At 36.6% G+C, this 26,204-nt stretch overlaps 1 protein-coding gene across 1 annotated transcript in view; it reads left to right on the forward strand.

The window, feature by feature from the left end:
* Positions 1-26,204, forward strand: part of ABCB5 (ATP binding cassette subfamily B member 5) — a 120,652-nt gene that overhangs the window by 83,721 nt on the left and 10,727 nt on the right. The window contains exons 21-25 of the mRNA XM_024991009.1: positions 8,608-8,811; positions 12,846-12,946; positions 13,787-13,927; positions 22,515-22,671; positions 25,551-25,748. Coding sequence (XP_024846777.1) covers positions 8,608-8,811; positions 12,846-12,946; positions 13,787-13,927; positions 22,515-22,671; positions 25,551-25,748 — 801 coding nt within the window. The remainder of the gene's footprint in view (positions 1-8,607; positions 8,812-12,845; positions 12,947-13,786; positions 13,928-22,514; positions 22,672-25,550; positions 25,749-26,204) is intronic.

The following is a 26,204-nucleotide window of genomic DNA, read 5'->3' on the forward strand; positions in this document are numbered from 1 at the left end:
AGTCGTGTCCAACTCTGTGCGACCCCATGGACTGCAGCCTACCAGGCTCCTCCACCCATGGGATTTTCCAAGCAAGAGTACTGGAGTGGGTTGCCATTGTCTTCTCCGGAGACTGTGTCTACGAGCATATAATTCACATAAACCCTTGCTTTGCCAAGGTTTGAATGGATTCTCTATCAACTTGAATGGATTCTCTATCAAAGGAAGAATTATTTCCAAATCCCATTTGACCAGTATTTCTTTTCTCACAAAGATACACCACACTAGAGATGAATCAGAAAACAATAATTCAGGGTCATATTTCCTATCAACTTGAGGAAGATATATTTCCATCTCAGTTTCTTCATCATGCAATTTCAGTCACATGTTACTTTTATCAAATGTAATAGGGTGAATGTTCATGAACTAGCCCCTTAATAACATAAATATTATTATGAAACCCTTACTAATGACCAAAAGTCTAAGCTCTAGGTCATTTTTAGATGTTCTGATACTCTGAGAGTCTTGAGAAAAACATGTTAGTGAAATAAGATTATAGGACAAAATGATTCATGAAACAGTTGATTGAATACAACCATTTTAACTGGCATTATTTCAGCCCAAGGTAATGGCTTACTGCCAGTACAGCTGTCAACAGACTATTTTCTGTGTAAAATGTAGTTTTATTAAAGGTATAGAGCCATTTTAAATTCTTGGGAGACTGAATTTTACAGAATTACAAGGTACTGTTTCTGTATATTTTAGCAACTCCTCTTCACCAACCAGAAGTCTTACCTCACTTTTTTTTTTTGTCCTTAAGAAGGCCACAACGTCCACTTGATATACCACTGACAGACACAGTGTTAGTTCCAAAATTCTCCTCATCAGAACTATAGTTACATTGCCCCCCAAGAAATAGAAATTTCATTTATTAATTCCAAGAGCCCAATGAATTGATTAGGTAGAGCTCTGCTATCATTGCCTAGACAATGGTGACCTCACTTCTTGATTAAATTTTTTGACATGGAAAGAGTATAAAACAGCTTAACATTACTTAACAATGTGAGTAGTCACTGAAATCACTTTATCACAGTATAATGTTAGTGTATAATTGCTGTTTGCCTTACAATTTTAGGTTGAATTCATTGAGACATTATCAAGTCTATAGCAAAACTTAATATAGTGGTTCAAGGTGGTTCTTCTTATAAAGAAAAATTTCAATCTCAGTCCTGAACTCAATACTCCATAGTAAAACTTTACCGCTGCTAAACCCACAAACTGTTGGGAAGACAAATCAAGAAATTCAACTTCCGCTTTTGACCAAAAAAATAAGAGAAAGCTATAGGGACAAATGGACTTCACTGAGCATACTGGTCCAAATGTGTAATTAGTTCAGTTCAGTTCAGTTCAGTTCAGTTCAGTTCAGTGGTCAGTGGTGTACAACTCTTTGCGACCCCATGAATCACAATACACCAGGCCTCCATGTCCATCACCAACTCCCGGGGTTCACTCAAACTCACGTCCATCGAGTCGGTGATGCCATCCAGCCATCTCACCCTCTGTCGTCCCCTTTTCCTCCTGCCCCCAATCACTCCCAGCATCAGAGTCTTTTCCAGTGAGTCAACTCTTCACATGAGGTGGCCAAAGTACTGGAGTTTCAGCTTTAGAAGAACACCCAGGACTGTTCTTCTTTAGAATGGACTGGTTGGATCTCCTTGCAGTCTAAGGGACTCTCAAGAGTCTTCTCCAACACTACAGTTCAAAAGCATCAATTCTTCGGCGCTCAGCTTTCTTCACAGTCCAACTCTCACATCCATATATGACTACTGGAAAAACCATAGCCTTGACTAGATGGACCTTTGTTGGCAAAGTAATGTCTCTGCTTTTCAATATGCTATCTAGGTTGGTCATAACTGTCCTTCCAAGGAGTAAGCATCTTTTAATTTCATGGCTGCAATCACCATCTGCAGTGATTTTGGAGCCCAAAAAAATAAAGTCTGTCACTGTTTCCCCTTCTATTTCCCATGAAGTGATGGGACCAGATGCCATGATCTTCATTTTCTGAATGTTGAGTTTTAAGCCAACTTTTTCACTCTCCTCTTCCATTTTCAAGAGGCTTTTTAGTTCCTCTTCACTTTCTTCCATAAGGGTGGTGTCATCTGCATATCTGAGGTTATTGATATTTCTCCCAGCAATCTTGATTCCAGCTTGTGCTTCTTCCAGTCCAGCATTTCTCATGATGTACTCTGCATATAAGTTAAATAAGCAGGGTGACAATATTCAGCCTTGACGTACTCCTTTTCCTATTTGGAACCAGACTGTTGTTCCATGTCCAGTTCTAACTGCTTCCTGACCTGTATATAGGTTTCTCAAGAGGCAGGTCCGGTTGTCTGGTATTCCCATCTCTTTTAGTAAATTCATTTATTTTTCACAAAATACTTTATTAATGAATAATATGAATACAATGAACAACAACAAGCCTTAAACACCTTCATTTTCACAAACTTTATAAATTTGTCCAACTAAACCTTTTTTTTTCCTCTACAAATATTTTTGCCACCATCGGTTGTAATACATCTTAGCAGGTTACACTTAGGTTGTACTCGTCTAGGTTTTTGTCTCAACTTCTTTGAAAATATTCTCAACTGTAGTTGTTGCATACAGATTATCCATAGCAGCTAATTTTTCAGTCACTTCAAACTTGACATTGACTCATCAAAAAAAAAAACAAGAATTAAGCAGTATAACTGTTTAGGTCAATCCATCAAGAGCCAGGGAAACTACTTAAAATGACCTAGCTTGATTTTCAATTGATCATTGACATTTTTGTTGTTCTCAACTTTTTGAGCAATAGTTTTCACATCATCTGATATAAATTTATGCTCTCTGAACACATCTCTTCCACTACTGCAATCAAACATGATTTAATTAACTCACTATCTGTGACTTTCTTTACTTAGCTAATAAATGAGCTGCTCAGAAACTTATTTAGATTCAGCCTCATTTTCACTTTTTAGTTTTATGAATAAATTGTTAAGATGTGTTATTCCATTTTAATTTTCTAATATTTATAAATGTTACTTTCCTGTGAATTAGGAATTTTATGATGAGTGCTGTCTCCTAATGTTGACCTGTTCTGTTTCTTTTTAGAACTATACAGTATCATAGCATAATAAACACAACACTGTGGCATCTAATTAGAACACAAAGTGATCCACAGCCTATTGTGCCTTAAAAGCAGACCTCCCAAAGTCCACTTTTCTCTTCCTTTCTTGTCTTTAAATGATGGACATCAATGGTAATTTTTAAAATTTGAATAAAATACCATAGTACAGCAACACACGTGGCACTCCACATGCTGCCAAATTACAGTTGTCTCACACTGAGCAGCAATACAAAGTGAGGAGAGGGGCACATAAGGTTTCTCTAGCAATGCCTCAACTTCCATCATTTTAGCGCTAAGATAGCCATAGACAATAGGTAAACAAAGAGACATGGCTGTGTTTCAATAAAACTTTGTTTATGGACACTGACGTTTTGATTTGTAGAAATTTGATGTGGGTCTTTTTCATTTATCCTCCTTATCTCTTAACTTTTTGAGTGTATGCTATACAATTATAATAACTTTTAAGGCCATTATCTGCTACATCTAACATTTCTGTCAGTTCTGAGTCAGTTTCAATTTATTGATTTTTATGCTCATTAAGGGTCCTTTTTTGCTGCTTTTTGGCATACCTGATAATTTTTGACTAGATGCCACATGTTGTGAATATAAATTTTTAGGTGCTGAATATTTTTGTATTTCTATAAATATTCTTGTCTTGTTCTGGGATGCAGTTAAATTACCTGGAAACAGTTTGATCTTTGGGAGGCGGGTCTTGGTTTTAAGATTTATTAAGCAAGACTGGAGTCAACTACTGAGGCAAGACATTGAACATGCGCTACCCAATGCTGGGTGAATAATGAGGTTTTCCAGTCAGGCTGGTATGACCAAACACTATTTCTAGCCTTCACACATGCATTGTTCAATTGAATACTCAAGAGGGGCCCTTTCTGGATATGTAGATTTCTTTCTGTATACCTTTAGTGTTCTGTATTGCAAACTCTAGCTTCTTTGGCCTCTCCAGACTCTCAGCTTTGTCTATTCCACTTAGTCTGGTGGGCTCTGTCTTAGAGGTCTTAGAGTTCACCCTTTCTATTCTACAGCCTTGAAGCTCTTTCAAGGCGTAAGCTGGGGCAATCATAGGGCTTAGCTTGTTTGTTTCCCATTTCCCTTGGTTGCCTTAGGTCTAGTATCTTGAAACTTATTGTTTCATATATTTTGTCTATTTTTTATTTGTTTCAGCTGAAAGGACAAATTCATTCCTTCTGTTCATGTTAGCCAGAAGCAGGAATCCTGCCACATGGAATTTTATTTCTACAATTACATACTGAGTTTACTTCCATTTATCTTCTTACGGTAGCCATTTTCTGGAATTTTCTTATCAAAGTTGTATTCCCCACATTTATTACAGTACCTTGGACATAGTAGATGCTCCATAATGGTTATCTGCAGAACTATTTATGACTTTCTGCTTTTAATTCTCAAGGAAAAGTTCTATTTTTCTGCACAATGATAAAGAATCTAAAGAAGTTTAATTAAATTTCTTCTGATTTCCAGTTCTAAATTCTTTCCAGAACTACACTATTACTCTAGGCTTTAAAGGCAATTTTTTATTTTCCTTTAGTTCTTATAGTATTTTTCAAGACTGAATTGTTTTTTTTTTTTTTTAATTCTTCCTGGAATAAGAAAGATATATTTGGATCCTTCTTATCCTGCTACCATCACCAAAAGGCAGGGATTGTGGCCTGTCCATGGCTGCATTGACTGTATATTTCAATAAGTTTCTGGTAGCTTAAACTAAAATGCCACATAGAAAGGTATATGATCTTATTTTTAAGAAGCAGATTAGTACAAAAGTGGATAACTCAAGCTTGTTGAATAAACAAGGATATGCAAGTACAAGTCAGTTTATAGAAAGGTCTTATGTCCTAAACGAAAAGTTCAAACACAAGACTGTTCCATCAAAAATTTGGCAGGTTTACACTTGAATGTTTTTAGACATGAGTTTGGTATGCATAGTGTATAGCCTAATTTTCAGTGATTCTCAAATGTTCATCTACTGTGGCATCTTCAGTTCATCTACTGTACTTCTATCTCTCTTTCCAGCACACTGCATAATTTTATACACAAAAGCTACAATCCTCAGCATACTTTGTCTTTCCTCTTCTGGTTTTCTACCTCTTTACTTCCATTTGATCTACTGTCAAGAATTGTAATTTTTAAAGAAAATAGGATAAAAATGGAGGAAGGCAGTAAAGAAAAGAACTATATTATGGCCACCTAATAGGAAATATCCAAACAGAAAAGAATAACTGTCCACTGGATATATTTCATACTTTTGTTAATATAGATATAGTGCTAAGAACTGTCATCTGAAAAAGGAAAAGTCATTGACTTCAAACTAAGAAACTACAAAGCGGAAATTAATGAATGTATAAAGGCCTACAAATCATAGGTATCAAGTAATTGATGGCAAGTAATTTCTTAGTAATATATAGATGAATTTTATATTAAAAGAATATCTTATTCTTAACAAAACCTGATTGTAATTTTTTTTAATATTTCTATTTTATAGAAAAATATATACAGTTTATGTGGCTGTAGGGGCATTCCACAGTTAATTTGATGTGGGGGTGGGACCTTCAACATTACGAGTGCTTAAGTTCCACAGCCTCTTCATCCCACTATATGATCTATATAACTCTGAAACTCATGGTGAGGGTGGGAGGAAAGGAGCAAGTTGACAGTATATTAGTTTGCTAGGTTGCTGTAACCAAGTACCACAGTCTGAGTGGCTTACACAACAGGAATTTATTCCCTCATGGCTCTAGAGGTTAAAAGCCAGGATCAAAATGTTGGCGTGGTTGGTTTCATTCTGCATCCTCTCACCTTGACTTATATATAGTTTTCTTCTTGTTGTGTCTTTCCTCCATGCAAACATGTCCACATTGAAATTTCCTTTTTTTAAAATAAGGAAACCAATCATATTGGAGTAGGGTTCAACCTCAAAAAACTTATTTTAACTTAATCACCTCTTTAAGGACCTTATCTCCAAATGCAGTCACATTCTGAGGAACTGGGAGTCAGGATCTCAACATATGAGTTTGGGTGGGAGGTGTAGGACAATTCAGTCATAATATACACATCATATATCTCTGCATCATCCAGAACCCTCAAGAGACAGAGTGTGAGCAAGTATTAAGTACCAAATGATGTTCTTATTTTAAGCTCATAGATTAGAGTCAGTCTGTAATAAATACCCTAAGGCATATTTAAAATGTTACCTGTCTGTCTGTCTGAATTTTCAGTATTTAGTGGTTTGTTTGGTATTTGCTATTGTTATTTGTTTTTACTTTGGGGAGTTTTTTTTGATTGTTCAGTGAAAAATGGGAAAATAGTGAATCATTATGAAATGCAGTCTTGAAACTAAAACCATAAAAAATTTTTTAGGAGTAAGTCAGAGCCCTGACTGATAGCTCAGTTGGTAAGGAATTTGCCTGCAATGTAGGAGACCCCTGTTCGATTCCTGGGTCAGGAAGATCCTCTGGAGAAGGGAATGGCTACCCACTCCAGTATTCTGGCCTGGAGAATTCCATGGATAGTCCATGGGGTCACAAAGAGTTGAACACAGCTGGGCAACTTTTTACTTCACAGAGCCCTGTGGGGAAAGAAGATTTTTCATTAATGTTATTTTAATGATGATACTAATTTGGGAGTGGGGTACGTCAGTGAATAGTAATATCATTTTTTAGAGAAGCAATTTGACAATATTTATGAAGAATGAAAGGGTATATACCCTTTAACATATAATTCCAGGCTAGGAATTTAATATCAGGAAATAAAAGATGAGCACAAAGATTTTGCACAAAGATGCTCATTACGTCTTTGTTTTTAGTAGTGAAAAATTGGAAGCAATTTACTAAAAAATTTTTGAAGACTATTTAATGACTGACGAAAAAGCTTGCAGTATAATATAAAGGGATAAAAGCAGGATACAATGCTGAATACACACAATAATCCTAATCTGAATGTGTATGTATTTATGTCTGGAAGGATGTCATTTTAAACATTATTTAGACCTTTTCCAATGACCATGTTTTTATGATCAGAGCAAAACATATGTTCTAAAAAGTGAATTGATATCTCAGTTGATTGTAGCTATGTTTCTAGGTAAATAGGGGTTTCCTTTTTTCATCCCAGTATAAAGGAGATTAAAATTTCAAGACCTGTAGTTCTCATAAAACAATGATGAAGATATTTCTACCTATTTTAAGTTTTCCCCAAATTTCTTTTACGTTATCTTATATCAAATGTTTCCAACTCCTTTTCTATCTTGATGTTGCCTCTGTAGAACTTTGCTGAGTGAAATTGTTATAAAGTGCAGAAAAGGGAAGATATTATATACAAAGGATATACTTCAGTGAATATCTTCATTCAATTCAGCATACTATAGTACAGTAGCTAAGAGTACCAGCCCTTTTTCAGTGTAAGAGGAAGGGGCAGGACTGGGTTTTGGAGACCACATATGGTGAGTCGGGCATTCATATGAGGCACCAAGCTCATGTAGGAAAGCAAAGCCAGAGCATGCAGAGGAGAGAGTATGCGTCCTGGGCAGAGACAGGGGTCATGATAGCAGATTGGTCATGATCTGCATGATAGCAGAGAGACTGATCATGAAACTCTATTAAAGAAAATGGGAGCTAGGTTTCTTACTATTGAAGAAGTGGATAACAAATATTAGAAGGGAGAAAGCCAGAAATAATAACCTTGTGTTTTTTTAATTGGAACTGGATGTATTGATATAAACCCATGGATTTCAAGAAATGTAAAGAGAGAAATAAATATAGATTTCAATATGTGCATGCATCTATACACATACACACACACACACACACACACACACACACACTCCACCGTTATATCCACTAACATTCCACTGATAATGAACACAACTAGCACTATATATTGACTTCTAAATAACATCCTCTACTAACAGAAACTCAGACTCCTTGAAGAAATGACAAATTTAAGGTGTAGGGCCTAGAAAATATTTTTGTATCAGAAACCAATAATACATTCAAAGAATAATAGGAACAATTCAAAGGACAACAATATTGGACATAAGGCATACAAATAAAACATAGTGACCCCATAGTAGAGGACATTTTTAAACTCTAAATATTATTTAATCTCTAAATGGACTTCTCTGGTGTTCTAGATGGTTAAGAATCTGTAATGGCTACCTACTCCAATATTCTTACCTGTAGAATTCCATGGATAGAGGAGTCTGGCAGGCTATAGTCTATGGGATCACAGCCAGACACAACTGAGGGACTAAAAAACAATCTCTAATTATTGGGTTGACCCAAAAGTTCATTTGGGTTTTCTGTAAGATGTTATGGAATATATTCAAAATAAAAATCTATGTATAAAAAAAAAAAACCCTTATTTTGCAAGAAACTATCATAGCAATTCTTATAAACTTAAAATTGACTGGCTTTCCCCCAATTTATGTCTGATTATAGGCAACAGGTTCAAGGGTTGGTGTCTTAACACAAAATGCAACTAATATGGGACTTTCAGTTATCATTTCCTTCATATACGGATGGGAGATGACACTGCTGATTTTGAGTATTGCTCCAGTACTTGCTCTCACAGGAATGATTGAAACAGCAGCAATGACTGGATTTGCCAACAAGGATAAGCAAGAACTTCTGCGTGCTGGAAAGGTAAAATAAAGATCATTGCTACCATCATAACATTTTAAGAGAAAATCAATAAGAGATTCCATATTTAACATTAACTTCCTTTCTTAAGAATCTGTAAAGTGGTGTATATGTATTGAAATCCATACAAATAAGTTTAGGACGGGTATAGATATGTCATAGCAATAGGGGGGCACATAATTTAGAGCATGGGCTAGCAGTCAAATTGGTTGAATTAGAATCCAGATTCTATCACTAAAAATGTGTGATATGAGCAAGTTATATCAACATTTCTGGACTTCAATTTCTTCCTTTGTAAAGTAGAAATAAAATACTATCCACTTATACATCTTCATGAGTATTATAGAAAACAGTCTTATTAGGTATACGCAATAGTATCTGGAAGGCAGTAAGCACTCAATAATGTCAGTCATTATTACTGTTAGCAAATTGTGGGGGAGTTTGTTAACATTGTGATTACCCACTCTCTAATTGTTGAATAATTAAATTTCTTGAATAATTACAGGTGTTTCATTTTTCAAAATAAAGAGGAAATATAATATTTACTAAATGCAAGGCAAGGTACTGCTATTGGGAGTGCCTAAAACAAAACTTTATACTGGTCAAAATGAACAATGCATTTACTTAGAAAATGCTTTGACATATATAACTTTCTTCCCTAGTACTTCAGTCAGTAAAGAATCTGCCTGCAATGCAGGAGACCAGGGTTCAACTTGGGATGGGAAGATCCCCTGGAGAAGGAAATGGCAACCCACTCCACTATTCTTGCCTGGAAAATCTCATGGACAGAGGAGCCTCGCAGGCTACAGTCCATGAGGTTGCAAGGGTTGGACATGACTTAGCAACTAAACCCACATGTAACTTTCCCAAGATCAGTCATATTCATAACAATCATCATTGTAGTAGAGATTTAGGGAAATATTGGAAATGTAGTACCATAATATCTAAGAATTGAAAGAGATGTCATTTGATCCAGCCACTCACCCAAAGTTAGAATCTCTTATGTAACATCCCTTTTGAATGTCTATCCATCTTCTATCCTCCCTTTTCTGTAGTTGCAGGTGGTATATTACTTTCCCAGGCTGTTGCCTATCCCTTAGATGATAGTCTACTTTTTTGTTTGTTTGCTTTTGGGGACCTTCTATCCTTCTCAGTTTTCATCTCAGTAGAGGTCCAAAACCTTTCTCATGACTTTAGGAAGCTGCATCATGTAAATGTCAAGTCTTCTCTTGGCCATCCAGCCCAAGATATAGTATTAAAGATTTATATCAAAGTTGGTGAACATTCCTGAGTATGAAAATGATTTTAATATCCTTATGGTCTGAATCACAGTGACTGATCATTAGATATAGATCACATATTAGATATAGATTAGATATAGATATAGATCTAATATATCAAATTAGGTATAGTATCATATTAAATATCATATTACATATGTATCTAATATGATACAGTCACCTATTCATGAATAGGGATCCAATGAAGCACAGGGCTCAAATAAATCTGGTTTTCATGACCCTTTGTCCTTTCCACCTTTCCTGCACTAGATAAGGACCTTTAGAATGTCTACTTGAGCAAAAAGACTGAACTGTTTAGCATGTATTTGACTCCGAGGGCTGAAATTTTGTTCAGCCCTCCATGTGTTTGCAAATTATCACTACTTCCAAGTTAATCTGGTCCTAATTAATTGTATTTTATTCATCTTAATTTTTATGTCATGGTGGTGGTGATTTGGTCACTAAGTTGTGTCTGACTCTTGCGACCTCATGGACTATAGCCTGTCAGGCTCCTCTATCCATGGGGTTCTCCAGGCAAGAATATTGGAGTGGGTTGCCATTTCCTTCTCCAGGGTACCTTCCCAACCCCGGAATTGAACCCAGGTCTCCTGCACTGCAGGCAGATTCTTTACCAACTGAGCTATGAGGGAGCACGTCATGAGCTTTAACTGCCTTATGATCCAGCAATCCCACTGCTGGGCATACACACTGAGGAAACTAGAAGGGAAAGAGACACGTGTACCCCAATGTTCATTGCAGCACTGTTTATAATAGCCAGGACATGGAAACAACCTAGATGTCCATCAGCAGATGAATGGATAAGAAAGCTGTGGTACATATACACCATGGAGTATTACTCAGCCATTAAAAAGAATACATTTGAATCAGTTCTAATGAGGTGGATGAAACTGGAGCCTATTATACAGAGTGAAGTAAGCCAGAAGGAAAAACATCAATACAGTATACTAACGCATATATATGGAATTTAGAAAGATGGTAACAATAACCCTGTGTATGAGACAGCAAAAGAGACACTGATGTATAGAACAGTCTTATGGACTCTGTGGGAGAGGGAGAGGGTGGGAAGATTTGGGAGAATGACATTGAAACATGTAAAATATCATGTAAGAAACAAGTTGCCAGTCCAGGTTCGATGCACGATACTGGATGCTTGGGGCTAGTGCACTGGGACGACCCAGAGGGATGGTATGGGGAGGGAGGAGGGAGGAGGGTTCAGGATGGGGAACACATGTATACCTGTGGCAGATTCATTTTGGTATTTGGCAAAACTAATACAATTATGTAAAGTTTAAAAATAAAATAAAATTTAAAAAAATAAATAAATCAAAAATCTTTGATTTTTTTCCTTTTTGCATTATTAGAGTAACCTCAAACTATACAATTAATAATTCCAGTCAAATAGGCAACGTGTCCTTTTCTTACTGGCTTTTTAATCTGTCATTTTACCAAACACCAAAACTTAGAATATGGACCAGTAAGAATATGGTCCTTCTTTGGTTGCATGTATAGATTTGGACAAATCATCAAATGTTTTATTTTTCAGATTTAAAGTGACCATATTAGTATTAAAAAATAAAGGTTATTTTCTAAGTCTCTCTTATTAGTCCTTTCTCCCTTGTGAAAAGTGAACCCAAGATTTTGTGTTCATTTCTCTTTATTTTCCTCAAGATTTCAGCATTCTTATCCATTATCTTATCCACAAAATATTACAAATGGAGGTTTCTTTGAGTCCTGACCATGGTCCAGATATCCAGTTCTCTCCCATAACCCAAGTCCCCTTCAAATAACCTTGAGTGTCTACCTAGGTCTTCATCTGTTCCACAGTCCACTCTGCCAGTCTGGAAACAGACTGTGAAAGCAGGAAATTTCTCTTTCAGATCAACATGTGTTCTCATGTCCAAATTATTCTAAGCCAAAAGTCTCCTCCATTTTCGATACCTCTTCTTTTTGAAAACTATGTAACTATGAAGAAGCATTAATATAATTAAACTAAATATCATTTTTAAGGGATATCTCTGGCAATCCAGTAGTTAAAAACCCATGCTTCACTGCAGGGAGCACAGCTTCGATCCCTAGTTGGAGAACCAAGATCCTATGTGTTGTGTGGTGCAGCAAATAATTGAATAAATAAATATCCTTTTAAGGTTAAAGAAATCAAAATTTAAAATAGCCATAAAATATCTTATACAGAATTGAAAAGCCACACTCTATGTTACTTTATGGCAGTGTTCCTAAGTTGCAAACAGGTTGCTGTTTGCATTTCTGTGCTAGAATGAAATAATTATTTATTTGATTCTCTCTGCTGTCTTTTTCTTGAATTAGCTCATAATTCATAAGACAGCTCCTTTGCATAGTTACATATGGATATAATGTTGACTAACATTTGATCCCTCTGCTTATGGAACTAGTTTAAATAGAAATTCAATGAAGACTTGAAGGCTAAATTTAGATCAGTGGACTAAATCTTTTCCAAAGGAATTTTCCTTGAGTGTATTATCCTGATATATTACTTTCTTATCTTATTTTGTCCATGGGATTGCAAAAAGAGTCAGACACAACTTAACAACTAAACAACAACAATCTTATTTTGGGGAAAGGAAAAAAGAAGCTAAGAAAACTCATTAGAAAAACTTATTGACTTGATGTACTTAACATGTCTTCGATGTGACTGTAATTCACAATCAGAAGTTTAACCACTACTAATTTTATTTCTCTTTTATTATCTTGTTTTATAAGATAGCAACTGAAGCTGTGGAGAATATACGTACTATAATGTCATTAACAAGAGAAAAAGCCTTTGAGCAAATGTATGAGGAGACGCTTCAGACTCAGCACAGGTGATTGTAGATTCATACTGACTGTATTAACTATAGTTTGTTCCTATAAAGGCAGTACTCCCGGGTGACTGCAGTGGTTTGCCTGCCAATTCATTTGCTCTGGAATCATTCCTAATAATGGCATATCAGACTTTCTCACATAAGTCCACCAAGAGGAGACTAGAAAGAGGAGTTGAGAGTAAGCACATTTAGAACATATGTTTTAGGTCCTCTCACATTGCCATGAACTATAACTGGGTGAGCATTTTATTATTTCCATGAAACAAGGTTGAGGAAATAATAATATCTAAGAAAGAAAATAATATTGCTTAGCCCTTTATATTGAATCTCTAAAATAGTTCACATTTTAAAACAAATATATACGCATCAAATGCGATCACTTCTTTTAATTTTAAACTAGCCCTCCTTACTTTATCAGAAAGACAGCTTTGTATTCTTTCACACTCATGCTTCTTTGGTTAGTAATGCCCTTTAATTTCCACCATTTGTTCTCTTAGTGCAAGATTAGGATAGAAAATATTTTTAAGCCAAATCTCTTTAACTCTTTCATTAGGTCTGCTTTAACAGACCTTGCCCATTCATTTAAAAATACATGGAGTCAGTTTTGTTACATCGAACTATAGAGACATAGAGCTATAGGGAAAATCATTATTTTTTTGTTGTTTTCTCTGTAATAATTTAGTAGTTAAAAAGGTGAATTCTTTTTTTAATTCTTAGAAAAAATTCTCTAAAATTCTAAATAATAATCTATCTTGTTTTCTATATTCATTACTCTACATTTATTTAAAAGACCTTGCTATACCTCATGCCCCATTATCTGGTAAATTTTGTGCATTTCAGAAATACCTTGAAGAAAGCACAGATCATTGGAATCTGTTATGCATTCAGCCATGCCTTCGTATATTTTGCCTATGCAGTGGGATTTCGATTTGGAACTTACTTAATTCAAGCAGGACGAATGACCCCAGAGGGCATGTTCATGTAAGTCATGCAAATATAAACTCTGTAAATGGGTTATGTACTTAAAGTAACCAGAAAGATATCTAGTTTAGAGTGCATTATCATTTAAATAATATATATGTGTAAAAGACATACTGGGAAATTTAAAAATAATTGTTATTTAATAAGTACAGTCACGTCAGTAAAATACTAATATAACACAGGACTTCCTGGTGGCTCAAACAGTAAAGTGTCTGCCTACAATGCGGGAGACCTGGGTTCGACCCCTGGGTCAGGAAGAGCTCCTGGAGAAGGAAATGGCAACCCACTCCAGTACTCTTGCCTGGAAAATCCCATGGACGGAGGAGCCTGGTAGGCTAAAGTCCATGGGGTCGCAAACAGTCAGACACGACTGAGCAACTTCAATGTCAACACAGGTGTGTGTGTGTGTGTGTTGTTGCTCCAGTCATGTCTGACTCTCTACGATCCTATGGACTGTAGCCCGCCAGGTTTCTCTGTCCATGGGGTTCTCCAGGCAAGAATACTGGAGTGGTTGCCATTTCCTTGTCCAACACAGGTACTCTGAATTAAACTCTCAAATGAATCACTTACTACTTCAGTTTACTAGATGTGGGAATGTAAGGTAAAATATGTCTTCTTGTTATCCATTATCTCTCCAGGTAGAGATGGCTTTAACAAGTATGATTGTAAATCAGCGAGGTGAGTTCCTTGCTAAGCAAACACTCCAGAAGAAACACATGTAAATGAGTATTTCTCCTCAGAAAAGTCACACTGAGAATCGATCTTGGCATCCCAATGAGGCTGCCTCTTCCCAAAGCATTTGTTGGTGCTTCTATTTGAAACTCTGTTCACATAGATATGAATTTCTTTACTTCATACAAATACCTAAATTCAACTTCTGAAATTAGAAAAATTAATTTTGAGTATTAATTCTGAGCTTCTTAAGTCTCCCTGAAATGTCAGAATGTTATTAATCTATATCATAGATGTCATTGCTAAACATTTAGAGCTGCCCTGAGATTTGTTTAGATAAAAACTAAGCAAACAATCTTCTTAGTTAAAGAATGATACAACCTCAAAATCACACCATCACTCTCATGCCTGCAAATGACATCTGGCAGGATATTTCTTGAATGGGGCCTCTCAAGACTGCCAACCATTCTGTTTCATATGATAATCACAGTAACAACAAACTTGATTGAGTCCTTATTCAGTATTAAGGATTTGTAATACATGATTTGCTTAATCTTCTCAACTGCCCTGTGAAATGTTATGATTCCCATTTTACAGGTGGGGAAAATTAAGACTCAAGGAGGTTACCTAACTTGGCCAAAGTCACTTAATCAGTAAGTGGCAGAGCACAGATTCAAGTTCATGATGCAAGATGCTAGGGGCTTTGCTTAGTAGACATTTATTATTATTAATCATTAGTTATTATTATTACTAACTCTGTGACAAATTTGCATAGAATATTTCTATAAAATTATTATTTTTAAATTCTTATGTAGTTTTCTGAACATTTAAATATCTAGAGTCGGGCTAATGATTACCATAAATGAAACAAGTAACTTGCTTATGTTATTTTATGGCCCTAAAAAGTAGGAGAATCAAAAGGCCCCCGTACAAAAACTCCTCCTCCTGCTGGCCTACCACATTTCCTGAATTTCTTTTTTATTAAACTCATTAAAAAGGATAATTTCTGGAGACATAAACTTTTTAGCTGTCAGAATATATGTTAAGGCTATTAACATGAGAGCATTGATTAATGAACAGCATCACATTGGTATTTCCCAGGGCCCTGAGGGAAGGAAGAAACAAGGAGCTATCTGAACTAGGAGCACTAGTATCATTTTTGATTTGTTTCATTCAACCAGACTACAAACAGACTAAGGATACTGATACTTTTATAGTGTGGACATAGGAGATGGGCTCTGAAAAATATGGGAATGGGACTGTGCAAAATGTGAACAGATAAGATTTGTCTTCAATAGCAAAATCTTCAGCTTTCTTGGAAATCCAAAGTGGTCTCTGACAACCATGATCATGTCATGAGTGTCCCTTTATCAACACTAAATTATACCTAGCTTGAAGGATGCTGCACTTTCCAGAGTAGGACAGCTTTCTACCTCATCAGCTAAGTGAATGGAAAATTTTACAAAGTTAACCACTTTCTACTAGAACCCTCTTTAGGTAAAAAGAACTTTGTGGTGTTTTCTAAATCAGTGATTTCCTGATTCATTAATCGAGAAACTGGTTAAAAATGAAGATATTTGGAGCTCACCCCATAGATCTAATCCAGAGATATGTAGATTTGGTGTAGGGCCAGGAACCTACATTTTACCAAACATCCAGATTATTCTGAGGCACAGAATCTGAAGATCACTCTTTAAGAAATATGAGTATACGGACTGAATCCCAGGCTGCTCTCCATAGCTCCTTAAAACCTTAGAGTTTTCTTTTGATCATTTCAGAAAATTTTCCTAGAATTATCTAAAAATTGGGAAATTCATATTTTAATTTACTGTATAAAATAAAAATGTTTTATTCACTCTGTAAAATGTGAATGTATTTTCATGATGTATGGCCACCAGGATGAGGAAGCTGTCTCTCTTTCAGAAATGACAGTGTGCCTTTAGAAGGCTTCCCTGGTGGCTCAGATGGCAAAGAATCTGCCTGCAATGCAGGAGACCCAGGTTTGATCCCTGGGTTGGGAAGATCTCCTGGAGAAGGGATGGCTACCCACTCCAGTATTCTGGCCTGGAGAATTCCATGGACAGAGCCTGGCAGGCTACAGTCCATGGGTCACAAAGAGTCAAACATGACTGAGCGACTTTCACTTCACTTATAAAAGGAGATACACAAAGACAGTCTTATCAGCAGAATTCCTTGATGTGCTCATAGTATTAATCAGCCAAGCTCCTATCAACCTTAGTTTTTTCTTCTTAAAAAAAAGGGGTCATATAGATCTCTTATGGTAGAAGCTGTCTCTATTATTGTAAAAGTTTCTCTGAAATGAGCATTTTTTAAAAGGTTTTAAACATTTTCACTCTGTTGCCTTGCAGCCGATGCATAAGCATTTAGAAAAATTTCTTGCTTAGGTTTTCATTACACATATGTGTAGTAAAACTCTCCACTTCTGCCACTGTTAGTCCTTGTAACACTTTGGGTTTACTCTAATATAAACGTACAGACTTTGAGAAATACAACATGTTTATTCTGTCTGAATTTTAGTGTCTTTAGGTTAGTTTCTAGCTGACCTGTCTTGTGCAATATAGTCCAGAAACCTTAGTGTCCAGCAGAGGTTTCTGTAGCTCTTCGTACTCCGACTTCAGAACTTGCCTCTCTCTCTGTTTCTTCCTTCTATGTTATGCATATTAGCAGGAAGCTAAGCAGAGCAGATGGGTAAGAAAGAATCAAGGCATGACACCTTCAGAATAGTTAAAATAAAAGCCACAGCTTTGAAAACTGCCTGACAAGCAGAGCCAAGCAGCATATGTGTTGCAGCCTAGTCCTCCAAAAATCAAAAATACAGTTCATGACAGGAAATCATATTGGACTTTAAATATTCAATCCCAGGTAGCTCAGTGATAAATTGCCTGCCACTCAGGAGACACAGGTTTGATCCCTGGGTCGGAAAGATTCACTGGAGGAGGAAATGGCAACCCACTCCAGTTTTCTTGCCTGGAAAATCTCATGGACAGAGAAGCCTGGTGGGCAACAGCCCGTGGGGTCACAAAGAGTCAGACAAACTTAGCAACTGAGCACAAGCCCAGAAAGCAAGCTAGATCCTCACTATTATCTTTGCTCTGGTAAGCCAGGCAGCCATGGAACTGAGTTAACATTATATTGATAGTTAGGAAAACAATCTTGATTAGCCAAAACAAGGAAAACAGGAAAGTCTTCTTTCAGTGTTTACTGCCAAGACAGCTGCCCAACTTCTCCCCAGAGATTATCCAGAAGAGAGGGGGACAAGATAAGGAGACCAGATAGAGGGATCAAGCAGTGAAGGGATCTAAAGGAGACAAATCACGGGAGATTTGATATCTAAGGTTGTCTGAAGATTCTAAAATGGGAAACAAGTGGTAACAAACCCCAACATGCAGGACATAGTTCAGGTCAGCTTTCCACGGAAAGGAGCACTGTAGAAGGGAAAATACAGTAAACAAGGAAGTTCAAGTTCCAGGCCTAAAGTTTTCATAGCTATGTGATTCTGGGCAAATTGCTTATTTCTCTGAGTTAAGAGTCTCCTGATTTATTAAAAATGGATAAATTTTCCTACCTTACTCCTAAGTGATCAAATGGTATCATATATATGAAAATATTCTATAAAACCTAAGGAAACAAATAAATATAAGTTGTATATTTTCTTTCTCCCTTCTGCTGAGAAAGGGATTTAGGGTAAAAAGAAAAGGATCTTTGTATTGTTACCTAGATACAGGGAGAAAGAGTATGAGTATAGGAATAATTGTAATGGCCACCTGTGTGAGGAAAGATACTTTATCTTCCAATTCAAAAACAGAAACTTACTGGGTAGGGACTTCAGAAGTTGTGGTTTGACCTGCTGCACTAATCTACATCCATAGAAATGTGTGAGCTTATTTTCCAACAGGAAGTGTCCCATTAACTTTCAGTTCTGTGAGAGGAATGACAACAACTTAAACATTCACTGAGCACTATACTAAACACTTTACATTATTAACATATTCAATTCTCACAACAATCCTGTAAGATGCAGATAGACTTGTTATCTCCGAATTGTCATGCAGAAGCAGAACCACAAAGAACATGCTGAGGGTCGCAGAGCTAGTACAGAAAGGACGGAGTTTGGATGTAGTCCCAGTGGTCTGGCTGCAGAGTCAGTCTCAGAACCCACTAGTATACTTCCTCTTGAAGTAAGTCGCCAAGGTATACACACTGGATATGGGAGCAGGGTTAAGGGGAGACATACAGACATGAACTAGTTACTAGGCTAGATATTTCTATTTGGAGCAATTGTATTAAAATCAGGTTTGTTCATTTCTATGCTTTTTTTATTCTTGTTCCTAGCCAAAAGATCTTTTAAAAATTTGAATTCTACTTCAGCAGCAATGATGGGCAAGGAGATTTCTCCATTGCTTGGGAATGCTTGAAAGGATCATTGTAGCGAGGCTGCAGTGACAATGACCCCATGCACCCATGAAGAATCCATATAACTAGAAAAGAAGCTCAGCACGTGAAAACCCTCTCCAGATCTCTCTCTGCTCAATATTCTCTTTCCTCAACTCTAGCCATCCCAGAGATTTTTGGTATAAAATCAGTAAAGCAGTATAAATTCAGAGTAAATCCATGTAAGGATAAGCTGTAGATAAAGATTTCTTCTTCCATGGACAATTTAAATTTAAGAAAATTATGGAAGTTAAATTTTAGGTTTTTGAATTCTTACATTACATATTTGTGGCTCAAGAATTTTTTCAGCATGCAAATCATTTCTGAACTGTGCAATGTTTCTTGTAATCTTATTTAGGCATGAAGAGGCTGTATAAGTATTTATCATTGATTAATACTTTGATGAATGTGTTATTGGTGACTTTAAAACTATAGCAAATTGCTGCTGCTGCTGCTGCTAAGTTGCTTCAGTCGTGTCTGACCCTGTGTAACCCCATAGATGGCAGCCCACCAGGCTCCCCCGTCCCTGGGATTCTCCAGGCAAGAACACTGGAGTGGGTTGCCATTTCCTTCTCCAATGCATAAAAGTGAAAAGTGAAAGTGAAGTCACTCAGTCGTGTCCGACCCTCAGCGACCTCTTGGACTGCAGCCTTCCAAGCTCCTCCATCCATGGGATTTTCCAGGCAAGAGTACTGGAGTGGGGTGCCATTGCCTTCTCCACTACAGCAAATTACTCTTTATATATCTTAAATGGGCAAAATTCCCATGACCAATATTGGCATGGGAAGTCAGCCTGAACATTTCCTGGAGTAAGCTCTTGGTTCAGAGGCCTCCAGGAGCTGGGACCAATTTGAAGAGACTTAACACTCTCATAGGGCTCAGGTGGCTCAGGCGGTAAAGCATCTGCCTGAAATGCGGGAGACCTGGGTTCGATCCCTGGGTCGGGAAGGTTGCTGGAGAAGGAAATGGCAACCCACTCCAATATTCTTGCCTAGAAAATTCCATGGATTGAGGATCCTGGTGGGCTACAGTCCATGGGGTCGCAAAGAGTCGGACACGACTGAGCGACTTCACTTCACTAACACTCTCATGGAGTTAGAGCACTGGTTATTGTGCAATAAATACTTAAGTGGAAGTGAACTGCACTTTAGTTCATTCTATCTAATTGGGCCAGATGAGGTTAGGACAGATTCCGTAGCTTTGGTCTCTTTATACAGCACCCACTGGGAGAAAAGTATAAGGGAGAATAATGTCCCTGACTAAACCCCTAGACTTTATTTTTGGGGGCTCCAAAATCACTGCAGATGGTGACTGCAGCCATGAAATTAAATGACGCTTGCTCCTTGAAAGAAAAGTTATGATCAACCTAGACAGCATATTAAAGAGCAGAGACATTACTCTGCCAACAAAGGTCAGTCTAGTCAAAGCTATGGTTTTTCCAGTAGTCGTGTATGGATATGAGAGTTGGGCTATAAAAAAAGCTGAGCACCGAAGAATTGATGCTTTTGAACTGTGGTGTTGGAGAAGACTCTTGAGCATCCCTTGGACTGCAAGGAGATCCAACCAGTCCATCCTAAAGGAAATCATCCCTGGATATTCATTGGAAGGACTGACGCTGAAGCTGAAACTTCAATACTTTGGCCGCCTGATGCGAAGAACTGACTCATTGGAAAAGACCCTGATGCTGGGAAAGATTGAAGGCAGGAGGAGAAGGGGACGACAGAGGATGAGATGGTTGCATGGCATCACCAGCTCAACAGACATGAGTTTGAGGAAACTCCTGGAGTTGGTGATGGACAGGGAGGCCTGGCGTGCTGCAGTCCATGAGGTTGCAAAGAGTCACACAACTGAGCGACTGAACTGAACTGAACTGAAACCCCTAGACAGTCCCATCACCACAAAGTTAGTTTCCTCAATCTAATCCTCATCAACATCAATCCCCGTTCCATTTAGCCTCCCCTCAACATAAACACAATAAAGACAGCACAGAGCTTTCAGTTGGTGCTCTCCTTCTTACTAAAACTTTTCTTCTTAATCTATTTTGCATCTTTGTTTTCCCTTCTCCCCTTCTCAGTAAATTCATCTTATGGGAGACCTAACAAAGACATTAGCCTCGGTACACTTACGTCAAATAATTAAATTGACTTTTAATTATGCAAATTTTAGGACAGTAAGATATTTTGGCACATTTCAGATACTAAGGTATGTTCTTAGTTGTTCTGAGAAGCCTACTCTCATGTGTTACCTAAATTCAGTACACACTTCTGATATTTATAGCTGAGTATTAAGTATTTTGAATGGCATTTTAAGCTCTAAATTTCGGTAAATATTAGTACTAAAAATGCCTTGACATCACAGAGCTAGTAACTACAAAATTTTAGCATCACACATTCCAGTAAACCAGTTGTTTATATATCTTATATGGTGTTTGACCTTTATAAAGAAAACAAGGTTCAAGATCTGAAGTCTATGTTGCTGAAGAGATTGCATCAAAATCCACCCCTTGATAGGTCCCATCGCTGGAGAAATTCATGAGGGGACCAGTGTGTTTGTGTTTACCTTGCTGCGATCCAGCACAGCAAACAAGCAGCTAGGTTCTATGTGTCCTTTTATTGCCTAATGTTTAAATACTGCCAGTGAAACTTATATAATTGTTAGCTGAATTACACCTTTAGCTCTGTCACTGAGATGCAGTATTTTTCATTCCAATAATGTGTTTTCATGACTAAAATGAAAAATGAGAGGAAAAATATTTAACCATGGCCACATGATATGCCACATTTCTGTGACTATTATCCTGTGTGCTATCATCTGCATACTTACCATTTTAGAATTAATATGTTTTAAAACTGAGATCATAATCTGTAGCAGACCAAAGATCACAGCACTTCTTCCAGTCTGGCTAAGCTGTACTTTACTCATACATTGTTTTTAGGATCTTAACAAAGCACAGTCTCCATGCTTTGCTCACTTTAAATCTTGTAGCACTTCAGGCAGATAACCAATCATCTGGCATCAGTTATCTGTTCTAACTACATTATATGCAAAAAAAGGGGGAAAAAAAAACCATTCATATCTACTGTGTAAATTCCGACCTCATGACTGGGGAGTCCATTCTTCCCTTGTTAGTTGAATTCTCTGTCAAATCTCCAAGCAAATGATCCTTATATCAAAGAAGCTAAGAAGTTTTATATTCACTAGTTAGAGCCTTTGACCTGTCTTTCTAATTGGAAGAGAAATTTTTAAGATTACCTGAGCTCCAAAGTTATTTTGTTGTATAGGAAAGGGATAATCAATATGTGGTAGAAAATTACAAAAGAGCTGTATCATTGTTGGGCCTTGAGCATTAATGGCTCTATCTGGTTCAAAAGATTATATTCCAGTGCTTGATTTTTCCTTCACTTTTAGAGCTCTTATTTGAAAATATACCTAACTGAGATTCAAATGTTTTATCTTTTGATAGAGTTTTTACTGCAATTGCATATGGAGCTATGGCCATTGGAGAAACACTTGTTTTGGCACCTGAATATTCGAGAGCCAAATCTGGGGCTGCGCATCTGTTTGCTTTGTTGGAAAAGAAACCAACTATAGACAGCTATAGTCAAGAAGGGAAAAAAACAGTAAGCACAACTATGATTTTAAATGTCCACTTATTATTAATTCTTCATATGCATGCTCTCTAATTAGACTTAAATTAAGGCATTATTCGATAACTGCAAATGAGTGCTATAATAATTAAAAGCTTGTATAAATAACTGTTATGGTTACAGAAGGAGAAAGAGGATCTTTTCTTAATCAAATTTTCACCTCTCCTACTAAAATGTACAGATTTTATATTAAAAAATATGTGCTTCTGGTTTATTTGCCTGATGCCATGAGAATGTTCTTGAACACAGGATTGATTTATACATTTGATTTTATTTAGACTGCAAAAGTTTTAATATTGGATAAAGCTTTGCATTAAGATTTATTCATTTTTTTCTCTGATAACATATGCAAAGTAAATAGTATCCTGCTACTTCAGATGCCATTTTTCATGGAAAATATATGTGTAAACAGAAGATAGGAAATGGGAACTATATTAAATTATTAATATTAAAACACATGTACACATTTAGTCACAAACTCTAAAAGATACATACATTAAATATATATTCAGTTTTTCTAGACATTTTAAATTTAAAAGAATAACTATTAGGTATACACTTAAAAGGAAATTTTCATTTAAATGTATTTCCCTCTAGAATTTTAACAGTAGATTTATATGTATGATAGCTTAAAATAGTACATTATCACTCAAACTTCATAATTATTAAAAGAAATGAGAGTTAAAAATAAAAAGATCATAACATTCTCAAAATAGAATGCTTTAAGATACATGAATGTCACAATAAAATTTCATACTTGTCTTTTGAAAAGTAATATAGGAAAATTTTTAAATCTTAGGATTTAGATATTTAGTAATATTACTAGTCATTTCTTTCTAAATGTTACAATAGAGGGATTGAGCATCTCACTGATAAACATTCCCATAGAACTGTTTCAAAGGGATAGATTGTGGAAATGTTTCTTATAAAGACTATAAAATTAAGTTATTTAATCTCTACTGTATTTAATAGACACTTACTTCTATCACTCCCTATGCTTTATTTTTTATTTTAATTTTTATTCATTTATTTTGGCTGTGCTGGGTCTTTGTTGCTGTGCTGCCTTTTCTCTAGTTGTGGTGGGCAGGGGCTTCTCTCTAGCTGTGGTACGCAGGCTTCTCCTGTGGTGGCTTCTCTTACTGAAGAGCACAGGCTCCAGGTTGAGCAGGCTTCAGTAGCTGCAGTTCCCGGGCTCTAGAGCATAGGCTCAATAGTTGTGGCACACAGGCTCAGTTGTTCTGTGGCATATGGGATCTTCCCAGATCAGGGATCTAGTCTGTCTCCTGCACTGGCAGGTGGATTATTTACTACTGAGCCACCAGGGAAGCCCATTCTCTATGCTTTAAAAAAATAAAGTCTGATAAAAACAAAACTGGCAAACAATGATTATTACTGAGGTTGGGAGATAGGCATATATGCAAACAGTCCATTACATGTTATTCTCTCTACTTTTATAGATGTTTGAAATTTTTCCATTACAAAATATTTAAAATAGTAAAATTTTAAATGTATTAAAGTCTGGAAGTCTAGAATATCTTTCTATACCTTTCCAAAAGGCATCAGAGCATACAGAAATAATTGTACTCTCTAAGGTTTTTTTTAAAATTTTTTTTTCACAAATAATATTCATGTGCTGTAATGGGCAAAACAGAAAGCATTGAAAAAGCTAAAAATAAGCTGCTGTTAAACTTAATATTTTGGCACATATCGTTTCAGGATTTTTTTTCCTAATTCTACAATACTTAACCACAAGTTAACATTTCTTTCCTTTGACAACAGAATAATTTGTCAAATATTTTTTGATACTCCTCCCCTCTACCTATCTCTGCCTCCTACCTATATACTGGGCTCAGAATATGCTGAGCATGATTATTAAACCTCACTAGTTAAAATGCATTTGATTGAGGGCAAACATGGAATTCAAAAGAACCTAAAATCTTAAGAACGAAATATATAAAGAGAAAGTTAATCATCATTTAGTGATTGTTCTGGAAAATCTTTTATAAACATCATACTTATGATATACATAAATATTGGTTTACAAATTATCAACCACTAAAGAGATTGAAGCATAAAGAGAAAAATAAATTTATAGGCAAATGTCACTGCCAAAAGATCAATTAACACAGATAAATCTGAATTTAAAAGAGATGTATATAAACTGTAAATCATGGTCCAACTTATAAAAACAACATTTATACATAGTTTATGAGGGCTCCAGCTATTCTGAGTTAAGCAATAATACCTATAAAGCACAAATAATATCTGTAAAACACAAACTAATTTTTTTAAAAGATGTATTTATTTAGAGCAGGTGGTCAAACAGCTCTTCTGCAGATCAGACTGTGACTGGGTACTGAAGCCAAAGAAAACCAGTGTTTTTAGGAAGTCTGAGAGCTAAGACCACAACAACTACAGATATAAAAATCTCAAGCAAAATGACAGAAAGTACTGATGCTGAAGCTGAAACTTTGGCCACCTGATGTGAAGGGTCAACTCACTGGAAAAGACCCTGATGCTGGAAAAGTTTGAGGGCAAGAGAAGAAGGGGGAGACAGAGGATGAAATAGTTGGATGGCATCACCAACTCAGTGGACATAAGTTTGAAAGATATAATGAAGGACAGGGAGGCCTGGCATGCTGCAGTCCACGGGGTCGCAGAGATTTGGACACGACTTAGTGACTGAACGACAACAATGTGCAGTCAGCAACGCGACACAGAGGAACATGATGTTTAAAATTAAAATGGTTGTGGAACAGACAGTTTTCAGAAAGCACTCGGCCAGAGTGTGCTGTAGTATGTTACAGACTTTCTAAGTCATCCTTTTAAACACTGCCAACTTTCTTTCACAGGACATATGTGAAGGGAATATAGAGTTCCGAGAAGTCTCTTTCTTCTATCCAAGTCGCCCAGATGTCCTAATCCTTCGCAGTTTATCCCTCAGTATTGAGAAAGGGAAGACAGTAGCATTTGTTGGAAGCAGTGGCTGTGGGAAAAGCACTTCTGTCCAACTTCTGCAGAGATTTTACGACCCAGTCAAAGGACAAGTGGTAAGACTGAATTCAAATACAACTTATCTGGAGGTTAGCAGAGCTGTTCTTAAACATTCCCTTGGGCTTAAGTTCAGGCTTCCTGCTATTCACTCTGGCCATCTCCACACCACAGTTCTCAAAACCATAGGCATGATTAGAGCTCTTTTGAATCAGCTCCATTAAGTTCTGCATCCTGATCTCAAAAAAACGCAACCTCTCCCTCCTTTGAACTCCAAGGATGGTTTTTTTTACCTGGCACTTTTCTTACTCTAACTTATATTCAGATTTTCAATTATTCTGTCCCTTCAAACACCACCACATTACAAACACACAAAGACAACTTCCTGTTCTTCCTTCCCCTACCACCGCAAAAAACAAAAAGCCCATAAAAGTCAAAGATTGTCCTGATAGTCATCATTCTGCTGCAATTTAGTCTTTTGCCCATCACAGTCGCAAAGATTATTTGCAAAATGG

Source organism: Bos taurus, chromosome 4 (assembly GCF_002263795.3).
Source record: "Bos taurus isolate L1 Dominette 01449 registration number 42190680 breed Hereford chromosome 4, ARS-UCD2.0, whole genome shotgun sequence".
NCBI lineage: Eukaryota > Metazoa > Chordata > Mammalia > Artiodactyla > Bovidae > Bos > Bos taurus.